At 30.8% G+C, this 11071-nt stretch overlaps 2 protein-coding genes and 1 long non-coding RNA gene across 3 annotated transcripts; 1 reads left to right on the top strand and 2 right to left on the bottom strand.

Annotated features, from left to right (window-relative positions):
- Positions 1 to 322: 322 nt before the first annotated feature.
- LOC111698380 (histidine triad nucleotide-binding protein 3) lies at positions 323 to 3269 on the bottom strand. The gene is made up of 7 exons (XM_023468695.1): positions 3192 to 3269; positions 2978 to 3098; positions 2285 to 2353; positions 1774 to 1859; positions 1186 to 1210; positions 957 to 1034; positions 323 to 523 (listed from the first exon to the last, which is right to left on the bottom strand). Exons 1-7 carry the CDS (start codon positions 3227 to 3229, stop codon positions 437 to 439), a joined length of 504 nt encoding a protein of 167 aa, XP_023324463.1. The 5' UTR covers positions 3230 to 3269; the 3' UTR covers positions 323 to 436.
- On the bottom strand, positions 3241 to 11058 carry LOC111698378 (ribosome maturation protein SBDS). The gene is made up of 10 exons (XM_023468694.1): positions 10906 to 11058; positions 9237 to 9303; positions 8604 to 8696; positions 7993 to 8049; positions 7371 to 7418; positions 6877 to 6915; positions 6480 to 6540; positions 4436 to 4543; positions 3560 to 3669; positions 3241 to 3345 (listed from the first exon to the last, which is right to left on the bottom strand). Exons 1-10 carry the CDS (start codon positions 11025 to 11027, stop codon positions 3280 to 3282), a joined length of 771 nt encoding a protein of 256 aa, XP_023324462.1. The 5' UTR covers positions 11028 to 11058; the 3' UTR covers positions 3241 to 3279.
- On the top strand, positions 5478 to 5924 carry LOC111698381 (uncharacterized). Its single transcript, XR_002764527.1, has 3 exons — positions 5478 to 5536; positions 5705 to 5741; positions 5823 to 5924. It is a non-coding gene; the product is annotated as an uncharacterized LOC111698381 (long non-coding RNA).
- Positions 11059 to 11071: the final 13 nt, after the last annotated feature.

Raw genomic sequence — 11071 nt, 5'->3', positions numbered from 1 at the left:
TACTGCAGGAAAACAGTTAGAAATTATCAGAAGTAAATAGATTTAAACATAAAGAAAATATGTTACAAGAAATTACGCTTACATTCCCTTTAAAAGATACCTATACATAATATTCACCCATGTTGACATAAAAATCCAAAGGTTTGTTAAGAAAAAATATAAATAAAATGTCGTCTTTTTTATAAAATCTTTGCAAATTTAGTAAATTCACGTATCTTATAATTATCATTTTTATTATCATTTTTATCATTATTGTCATTATCATTATTATTATTATCATTATTGTCATTATCATTATCATTATTATTATTTTCACGTAACGTAAAAGTAAAATGTATTTTACATATAACGAAACATGATAAACAATATAACAAGCATGGTAATATTGTTATATCAATCAATCTAGTTCTTCTGGTTAATAATCTTCTCCTGATTGTTATTTCTCCTTGTCTTCCAAAACTTGAATTGCTTCTTCGACACTTCCGAAGAAAAGAGAGGAAAACTTTATCCTAGGAATCAAACCCTAAACATAAAAAAAAATTCAAAAGCTAGGTGGGATCTACAAAAATAAGAAAATCTATATATAAATTTGGCTTGTCTGTCTGTTTGTTTGTTTGTTAGTCTGTCTGTTTGTATCCAATAAACGTCAAAACGGCTGAGCCGATCGGGCCCAATTTTTTTGTGGGACATCTAGAGACCCCAGGGAAGGTTTACGAATGATCAAAATTTCAAATATTTGTCTCCATCAAAATTAGATCTTCATTAAATTTTTTTTAATTTTGAAAATCCACGAATTTTTTTGTGAAAATCCGCGAATTATTTTTGTTTTGTTTTACGATGTACACAAAGAGAACATGTTCACAATTAATTTAGAAGATAGGCGCGAAGCGCCCTCTAAGGCTAGTATTAATAATAATAATAATAATAATAATAAAAAGAATAATAATAATAACAACCTTGACAGGAGCAGGAGAGATGATATGCATGTGTAAATGTGGAATCTGATGAACAGGCCAATGAAATCCTGTGATTGCCTAAAATCAGATATTTAAAATTCTTCGCATTTTTATACTAGCATAACCTAATTAATAATGAAAAAGATGTCCTTTAAAAACATAAATATAATTATATAATTTCGATTTGAACTTTCTGACACTTTTTAAGTATTGCAGAAAAACATTTTACCTGTTCCACATCTCCTCCTTTCTCTCTTAAATATTTAAAAATCAATCATAATTTATTTTAAATAAATCTAGATAAATCAAGGTAAATCTAGATAAATCAAGGTAAATCAAGGTAAATCAAGATAAATCAAGGAAAATCAAGGTAAATCTAGCTAAATCAAGGTAAATCAAGGTAAATCTTGATAAATCAAGGTAAATCAAGGTAAATCAAGGTAAATCAAAGTAAATCTAGGTAAATCAAGGTAAATCAAAGTAAATCAAGGTAAATAAAGGAAAATCAAGTAAAATCAAGTGAAATCAAGTGAAATAAAGACAAATCAAGCCAAATTAAGAGAAATCAAGTCAATCAAGTCAATGAAGTCTAATCAAGTCAAATCAAGATAAATCAGATTTTAAATAAGTTAGAGAAAAAAAATAGAATTTGAGAATTCCATTTTTTGGTTTGAAACAACTTGTTTAATAATAGAATTATTTCATTTATCAGAAAAGAGGTTAACTTATTTATATTGATTTTAGTAAATAAAAATATTTCTAATCCTTTTCGACGATTCCATTTCTTGTGTTTCATAATGCTATTTTTTGATAATACCTGAGTACATCAAGTCCTATCTGTTTCATTTCAATGATCCGTGGAATATCAGATTTGTCAAGAACCTTCAAGCCTACAAGATGTTCCTGAAAAATAGGATTTAAATGTAAAAAATCATTTTAAAACGATTTTTAGGTGGAGGGACGAATTATCAATAACCTTTAGTTAATGCTTAATTCGCGCCGTTTTTTTAAACATTTAGTCTATGACTATTGACTAAACAATTCTTAGCCGTAGCGCTAAGCCTCACATGAAGACTGCGGCGCCTAATAAGACATAACCAGCCCTTAAAATAAAATCATAATGCAAGTTTCATAATTTATTGGATACAGAGCTATAAGCCCTTAATGGTAATAAAACGAAAGGCTGTAGCGCCGATATTAAGTGTATTTAATCACATTTTTTATACCCCTCTCCCCACCGCTCACACTATTCACGGGAATAACAGTATAAAGGATGAAGGCATAAAAGGGGCCAAAAAAAACTGTTGTATAATAAATAATATGTGAACCTTAGGAACTATTAGATAGTGATGGGTACTGGCTGGACTATGGTCAGGAAACATCGAATACTTGGCATCCTAAATATATCAAAAATATATTAATCGGATCATTCATCTTTTTATTCTTTTAATAATTACCAGCATTAAAATAATTATTAAATTAATTAATATTTAAAATAATGATTTCATACCGTAGTTGTAAATGGGATTGGGTATTGTCAATATTTACACTAAAGGGAATGTAAGCGTAATTTCAAGTAATCCTCCATGCAAAAATGGCAATGCCCAACTCACAAAAGTACCCTTGAAAACCTTTGACTGATCAATAATGTGGAAAACATTGTCTTCTTTCCAAAGCTTATAAGTGCTAAATTCTGATAATTTCAAAATGTTTTCCTGCAATAGAAATGCGAAAATAACTTTCGAAGAGACCAACAATTAAAAATAATCAGTATTCAAAATCATACACATTGATATATAATTCATACTTGATCAGACAAAGCTTTTAAGAGTACCGTTGTCAATCGGACAGTGCTATCTTTGCATGGAGGGTCACTTGAAATTACGCTTACAGTCCTGTTGAGAAGAATTATTCTGGAAAATAAAATTCCCATGGGTGAATTATTTTTAAGATTTTTAACTTTTTCTTGCGGAGAAAATACTTTTATAGTTTTTTCTTCTTTTTTCTCTTCTCTCACCTACCTCATAGATTATATCTGATGGAACAGTTTTCTCCACAATTTTGCAAAAAATGCAATTTGGATTCAATTTAGTTTCTAGTCCAGAAGTGGACATTTTATTCAGGCTTTTAGATAAACTTATTCTAAAATATTAAATAATTCATTTCAATCTCAATCTCAATTTCTTCAAAATGTAAATCTAAATAGATTTTGAAGGATTTGAAATGATTTTAATCCTTGCAAGTGGCTTGGACGAGTTAAACAGAGTAAACATTGGTATACAACTTCTGAAAAAATATTTTATTATAAAATCATAAATTTTGATTATTTCAGTTTTTCTTCATCGTCTCGGACTTCTTTGAGACTCAGGACTTCAATACTTCCCGCGCCCTGAACAAAGAGAAATTATTAAATTAAAGTGCTAAATTAATGTTTAAAAAGCAGCATTGGGACGTTCGCCCTCTGAGTATTTAAAAATTCAATTCACCAGAGTGGAAAAGATCTTGTTCTTGTAACGAAACACCAATCTACATTCTACAAAGCTATACAGAAAAATAAGACCAGAAGTTCCGAATCCTAAGCAATGGTTTGCATAAAATATTACCTGTGTTTCATCTTTGATAAGCTGTTCAATATTCCTGTATTGTCCGGGATCCATCAAGATTATCAGTTTAACAATATCATCTCCCTCCACCTCCTCACTCTCAGTATTCACTAGAACACAAACCATTAATATTATCAGTTTAACAATATCATCTCCCTCCACCTCCTCACTCTCAGTATTCACTAGAACACAAACCATTAATATTATCAGTTTAACAATATCATCCCCCTCCACCTCCTCACTCTCAGTATTCACTAGAACACAAACCATTAATATTATCAGTTTAACAATATCATCCCCCTCCACCACCTCATTCTCAGTATTCACAAGAACAAAATCTTTTTTAAAGGTACTGTACACTTTTACTTCAAGGTACCCTCCATTTCAAGAGTTGCATATCCGATTCACAATTGTACCTTTAAACACTTTGTCTGATCAGCAATGAATGTGATATCCATGTTCACTTAGAAACTTAATTATTTTCAACAGTTGTTTCCCCTTCTGTGACTTGCAGATTTCTACTACAGAAATAATGGAGGAAATTTCAAAAAACAACTTCCCAAGCTATAACACGATTCAAATTTTGGATCAGTTAAGAAAGTGTTAAGAGTACTGTTGTGAAACGGGCACGCCTGGAAGATCACTTGAAATTATAACGACAGTCCCTTTAAAACACTACACTTTGCTGCTCTTAGGAAATTGGCTAACCAGATTCTTTTCCCCAGGCCTTGGTTGGATAAACGGAGCTCAGCTCTCTACTCTGCTATGATTTAGAGAAAGGGGGTAGTATCGGTAATTATACTATAAATGTTACGATATTTGTTTTTAAGAATTGGTTTGTTTGTTGAATATTTGTGTCCACTATTTAATAATTACCTTCAAGTTTTCTCAGCATTTTCTTGACCTTGTTAATAAGTTTAACCGGGGTTTCTACTTTTATCCGCATCTGGGCTCTGTCGATAGGCAGGGTTTCCTTCAATTTGCCTACAAAATAATAACTTTTTTATCAAAGACGACAGTATAAACTCTACTTCTGTACTCTACTATTGGGGAATTATCGGGACTGAACAAAAATTAAAGTAGGTGATATTATTAGGAAAAATTAGGAAATATCTAGAGTCTACGACATTGTGTTGCAAAGATATATCTTAGAGATTAGAAAATCAGAGTTTGTGACAAAGACTTAATTCCTTTGCAATGTTAGACAACAAAAGCAATGAGTATGTATGTATTTGGATTGGATTTATTTTTGTCTCGAATACATATTGATTGTTTCTTAATTTTAAAGGAAGACGACATTCAAGAGGAAATAACTTTTTTAGTGTTTTCCCCATTTAATAATACTTTTTAGAACTAACTTCGCATTTAATTATGTTTGTTGATAATTTTCCATGTTTTAATATTGCTTATTATTTTGTTCAACCACCTCACTCTATTCTGCTGCGTGCGTATTGGGTTCGTGGATGCCGCACCCAACATAAAGTTGTTTGTGTTCATGTAAAAATAATAAACCCCATGTTAAGGTGAAGTGAACAGAAACATGTGATAGAACAACCAGACACTGATGAGCTCTTGGAACTTTGAAGAACCTTTTGTGATTCATCACTCACAATTTTTAAAACTAAAAGTAAAAACTTATTTTATTCTTAAATATTTGAAGTATTAATGATTCAGAGTGATTATGCAAGGATAATCGGCATAAGTTTTGGAGATTCTTCTAACCTTAAAGGTTAAAGTGATAATGAGGACTGATCGGTATTTAAACAAGAAGGATCAAGGACTCAACTGATCAAGGATTCGGGATCCACCTATAAACGGATTAAGGATTCAACTAGTCAAGGATCAAGGACTCAACTAATCAAGGATCAAGGACTCAACTAATAAAGGATCAAGGACTCAACTAATCAAGGATCAAGGACTCCACAAAACAAGAAAAGCATCATTTAACAGGAGAAGTCTAGCCTGGATGTTGCCAACGTAAGTCCTTGTGTTATTATGTATTAATGTTCTAAAAAGTTAAAGATCCTCTGCATTTTAATACTGTTCAAACAAACTAAAGATTCCTTATTTTGCACTAATTTTAAGCTGATTAAAAACTTAACAAAAGAAAAATCTAAATATTTCAAACTCTAACCTTATTTCTAGATTGGCAAATTCTAGGAAGGATATATTTTAAACATAAGTATGTAGATCATTATTGTATAAAGATTTTAATATTATATTATTTAGGTTTTTTTGATCGCTCAAAAACTTATAATTCCAGATGAGCGCATATGAAAAATTGGCTTTAAAAATGGCAGGCTGGTCATTCTGCAGATAAAATATCAGGACACGCTGATCAACACGTTTAGAAACATAAATCATCGCTAGTATGTAATTGTTCATCTTGTTTTTTAACAAATCTTCTGTGTTTTGAAAAAACCTGAGATTTTGGATACGTTTAATCGGCGCATAGGATCCAGATCCGATGGATCCGTTACATTTACGCTTCCTGGATCCGGATCTTCTTTAATATGCGAATCCCCGTATCCGGATCAAAGGTGGAAAATATAAACCAAAACTAGCTTAAATACCTTTTGCATAAAAATGTTCATAAGTGGATCCATTTTTTTCAGGAAACCAAAATTAAATGGATCTTAAGAACTGTTTTTATGGTGAGTATTGCCTAATAGTTAACACTTAAACTTGTTCAGAACAAAATTGAAGCATTTGTTCGAAAATAAATAACAGAATTAACCCTGAACCAATCAAGGAAAAAAAATGTTGCTTCTTGTAATAAGACAATTTGCAGTTTTTTATCTATAATTAATAGTAATAATTAGTATTAAGTCATAAAAAAAAAATCTTAACCTGGTCTAGAAAAGGACTATAACTATAAAATTTAAATTTTTTAGCGTTAGTAACATTTTTTTATTTTTACCTATAACTTCCAGTGCTTGCTGTTTTGAATTCTTGTTCGGTTTCACAGCAATGTGACATTCCTTGTTTTCAGTCAAGGATATGTTATAAGAGAAAAAATAAAGAAATAAATATATTTGAACGCATCTCCTTTTTACAAGATAAAAAATAAAGATATAAAAGCAAAAATTCAAACATTTTTGTGTGCATTTAAAATCGTTTATCATTTGTGCAAACTACGTTTTGACCTATAAATGGGGATAATTGTTATGATCTGAGAGTTACTTATAAAAACATTTATTCTTGTTTCGAGGATTTTTGGTAATGAAGACGACATTTTCATATTTTCCAGGAATGTTNTAAGAAGATACGTATAAAAATGTTACATATTCTATTTTAATCCGAGTTGTTCCTGATTCCTTCATTGCTTTCTCTATCATTGTTACAGGATAGGGTCTCTGGTTCAGAAAATTCATCAATAACATTTTTTTAAAGAAAATATTTGATTGGATTCAACCACGATAATAATCGGATCTTTGATGAACCACGTTTTACGATTCTAAAGATTTTTAGAAAATATTTACATTTTGACATGTCACATTGGTTTAAATAAGGCAGACTAGGGGCTTAGATTCAATAAAAAGAGAAACGTAATTGATATAGTTTGTTAAGCCACTTCTCTTCAGCTTGAATTGGCGCACATGAAAGGTGGCTCAATGTAGCGTCGTCTACGTTTACATGTACGTTACTAGTCCTCATTAAGGGAAAAAATGTGACATTTTGATTGGATGACTATCTATCTATCTCATCGAGAAAAAAGATGATAAATTGGATTTAGGTTTCCCTGATATTTTGCTTAATCATAATAAGGAAAAACATCAAATTATGTTATTTGTGAAAAATAAATTTTTTCCTTAGTTTCCGGGTTGACGCATTTATCTGAGATAATGGTGGCAATATCCTGAAATAAAAATAGCGCATTATGATTTTATTAAATATGAACTAAAATGTAGCAGTCTGACACAAAATGGGACTTTAATTTAAAATACTCGCCTTAGAGGGCGCTTCGCGCCCATCTTCTAAATTAATTGTGAACATGTTCTTTTTGTGTACATCGTAAAACAAAACAAAAATAATTGGCGGATTTTCACAAAAAATTTCGTGGATTTTCTAAATTTAATGAAGATCGAATTTTGATGGAGACATATATTTGAAATTTTGATCATTCATAAACCTTCCCTGGGGTCCCTAGATGTCCCACAAAAAATTNATACAAACAGACAGACAAACAAACAAACAAACAGACAGACAAGCCAAATTTATATATAGATTCTTTAAATTGAGGGTGTAGACCTAAACCTGAATATTTCACTTAGAGAAATAAAATATTGATATTTCCGTCAATTATGATGGCATAATGAGACGAACCATTTTTGAAAAGTGCATGGCTGGTCATACTCCAAACATTATTTATTTTACTTTCAATGAAAATTTCAACCGGATCATTAAAATAAATTTAAAAAATAAAATCCTACTTTAAAAGTTGCATCTGCTTGGGCTTGACGTTCCTTATCTGAGACCTGTAAGTCACCCTAAACATATTTTCAAATCAAAATGATTTTCATTAAAAATTATAATCTTCAGCTTTTTTCTTTAACAGCAAAACTGATGGGTTAAATTAAAAATTAATTAATTAAGTAATTAGGTAATTAAGTAATTAAGTAATTAAGTAATCAAGTAAACAAGCAATTAAGTAGTTAAGTAACTCCCCCCCCCCTCTATCCCCCTATCAATCAAATAAGAATATGAGAAGGAATGTGATCATGATACAAATAACAAGCAAAACAGGAATAGCAACAATAATGAGAAGGATAACAATAATGATAAGGATAACAATAATGACAAAAATAACAACATTAAAAAAAAATAATAATAATAACAAAAAATGAAAATAAAGTAGCAAAAACAAACGCAAAATCTAAAACAAAAACTGAAGCACAAAAAAACCACAATAATAACAAAAAATTATGAAAATAAAAGAAACACTAAAAGAAAAACACAAACAAAACACAAAACGCAAAAACAAACACAAACACATAATAATAACAAAACATTAACAATAACTATAACAATATAAAAATACTACCTTGGCAAGAATAATTTTGCATATTTCTGTCTGGTTGCCGCTGGGAATATCTTCAAAACTCTTTATCAAATCAGCTTTCTTGGCAACCTCGCCCTTTAACAGAAAACATAAAAAATGAAGTTCATTCAAAGGGAAATATCCACATTCCCATACTAAGTGTGGGGGGGGATTCAAACTTCGATTATAGAGGTTTCTATTGGTGGGGAATGCATTCAGAATTGAGTTTCCCAATGTTGATGACGTTTGATACCCATCATGGACCTAACACAAACTTTTTGAAAAAATGCTTACGGAAAACATTAAGGGGGGAATATGGCCCCCCCCCCATTTTTAATTTGTATTCGATAACTAGATCAAAATTCAGACCTCCATGCAAAAAATCAGAGAGAAATCTTTGAAAAATAAGGCCACCCACCATTTGAATGGAAATGGACATTCAGTATTGATTTGTTTAAAATTTGTTGTTAAGACAATTTCGGCCAAAAAATAAGGGTACAAGCAACTTTTTGGAGAGGTTTTTTCTTGTAAAAGATATTAGTAATTAGTACATAAAAATAAATAAAAAAATACTAATGAACTGGAACCGGATCCGTGAAATTTAAATTTGAAAAATATGTTAATAAAAAACTTGACCTTGCTGACGTTTGTGAAGACTGTATGAGACTGAAGAACTTCATCAATATCCTTCTCCACCCCCTCCCTTCATCAAAAAAAATGTTAAGATAAATATCATCTTTATCCCTCCATAGGGCCGGTACTAATACCTTTCCTTTATACAATGATAAATATTATCCCCCCTTCCCTACATCAAAATATGATATCTTTTACTTCTCTTCATTTTTTCTTAATCAAAACATTGGTAAATATTTTCCAATTCTAAATTTTCATTTGCATGTTAATAGTATGATCAAAATCTACTTTATACATTGACAACCAGAATAGAGTAATCATTGTCGTCTTTGCCCTTTGGCTTCTCAAAATGGAGAAATCTCTCAATTTGAACAGATAAATCCGCGGAATTTTCTTTTCAATGTTTAACGATGTAATAATGGCTAATATTGTAAATAGAAAAGGGGCGCGATGAGCCATTTAAAAGCGCAGTAGTATACATATATTTTTGACATTTCTGTCTGATTTAGGGGGGGGGGACCCCCACATGAGATTTTGAGGCAAAATATGTTCCAAATTTGATAAAACAATGTTCTTTATTTGATTAGTGTATGTGTCCCTTTTTCAAGTTTTATGAAGGAATTATAATATTAAATACAAAAACAAAGGACTTGGTATATCAAATCCTAGATAAGAAGATACGTGCTTAAAATTATGGAACAAAAACAGGTAAGTTAAGCAATTTAGGATTTTAGGAACAAGGTTAATAAAAAAGAACTATGAACATTATAGGTCTAAAAAAAGTAACAATACAATAACACAAATGTTCGATGAGTTAGGAACAAAAAAGTAAGAACTAGATTAGGAACATTGACTATTGAGCCAGCAAGAAATAAGCAAAAAAGACTTGGAGTTTTCTAAGAACATAAGAACAAGAACAATAAATGAAATACATAATATAAGGAACAATAAAAAGATTGTTAAGAAATTAGGAGCAAAAATAAATGATCTAGGACAGGGATTTAGAGTTCAGGTACACAGTGTTAGGAAAGGAACAAAAAGAGGAACATCAAGCAAGTTACAAGTTAGGTACAAAAATGAAAGAACTGTGAATTAGGAACAATTTTCAGTTTCAACATTTTGTCCAGGCAATTCAAAACTCTGCGTACCATACAAAACATCAAGTTTAGGGAAGATTGAATTTTCACTGTTAACAGTAAGTTACAAGCTTCGGTTAACCTGGGCCCATATTAAAACACCTCTGAATTTTTGTTCCTATTCAGTGGTTTTCGTGTACCTAAAAAGTCTCGTCCCCCTCCTGGCTAAAATCCTGTGTCCACCCCTGACTGTCTGTATCCCATAAATGTCAAACAGCTGAACCAATCGATATTTAAATAACCCACCAATTCAAACAAAATCAGCAAAATTGGTGTTTATTAGAAGCTGCTATTACTAAATTACTATTACAATTATATCTAAGTTATAACAGTGACAAATTCCAAATTCTAATCGACATATCTAAATAAAGAGCGGAAACGTAATCCAGATAAACAAGTAAAGATTACAACTAGCTAATTAAGTTTGATAAAAGGTCGTTATGTAATGTAGAATGAATGATGTCCCAAAAAATAACAATAAATGTTTGAGACTATTTTTGATCCCAATTATGTATGATTAATACAAGATTTCACACCTCCAAGAGAGTACTTTGTTTTTGTAGCAGGCGATTTCAAACCGTTTCCCGCATTTCTTCATTCGCACAACCGCAACATTGGTCAACAGCTTCTGATTAGTTGGAGTCTTAATTCGTGACATTTTTCTGAAAATTCAAATTGTTCTTTGTACATATATATTTTACA

The sequence above is a fragment of the Eurytemora carolleeae genome, unplaced genomic scaffold (genome assembly GCF_000591075.1).
Source record: "Eurytemora carolleeae unplaced genomic scaffold, Eaff_2.0 scaffold310, whole genome shotgun sequence".
Classification (NCBI taxonomy): domain Eukaryota; kingdom Metazoa; phylum Arthropoda; class Copepoda; order Calanoida; family Temoridae; genus Eurytemora; species Eurytemora carolleeae.
The sequence above is the reverse complement of the archived record's forward strand: the minus strand, read 5'-3'. Positions and strand labels throughout refer to the sequence as shown.

What these genes read in the sequence shown, in the direction of transcription:
- LOC111698380 (XM_023468695.1), bottom strand. Translation starts at nt 3,229, where the DNA reads ATGTTTACTCTGTTTAACTCGTCCAAGCCACTTGCAAG. An exon ending in TCGTCCAAGCCACTTGCAAG is followed by an intron (nt 3,099 to 3,191) that starts GATTAAAATCAT and finishes TTAATATTTTAG; the next exon opens with AATAAGTTTATCTAAAAGCC. An exon ending in AAGGAGGAGATGTGGAACAG is followed by an intron (nt 1,035 to 1,185) that starts GTAAAATGTTTT and finishes ATCTGATTTTAG; the next exon opens with GCAATCACAGGATTTCATTG.
- LOC111698378 (XM_023468694.1), bottom strand. Translation starts at nt 11,027, where the DNA reads ATGTCACGAATTAAGACTCCAACTAATCAGAAGCTGTTGACCAATGTT. An exon ending in TGATAGAGAAAGCAATGAAG is followed by an intron (nt 6,541 to 6,876) that starts GAATCAGGAACA and finishes ACTGAAAACAAG; the next exon opens with GAATGTCACATTGCTGTGAA. An exon ending in TTATCAAAGATGAAACACAG is followed by an intron (nt 3,346 to 3,559) that starts GTAATATTTTAT and finishes CTCTTTGTTCAG; the next exon opens with GGCGCGGGAAGTATTGAAGT.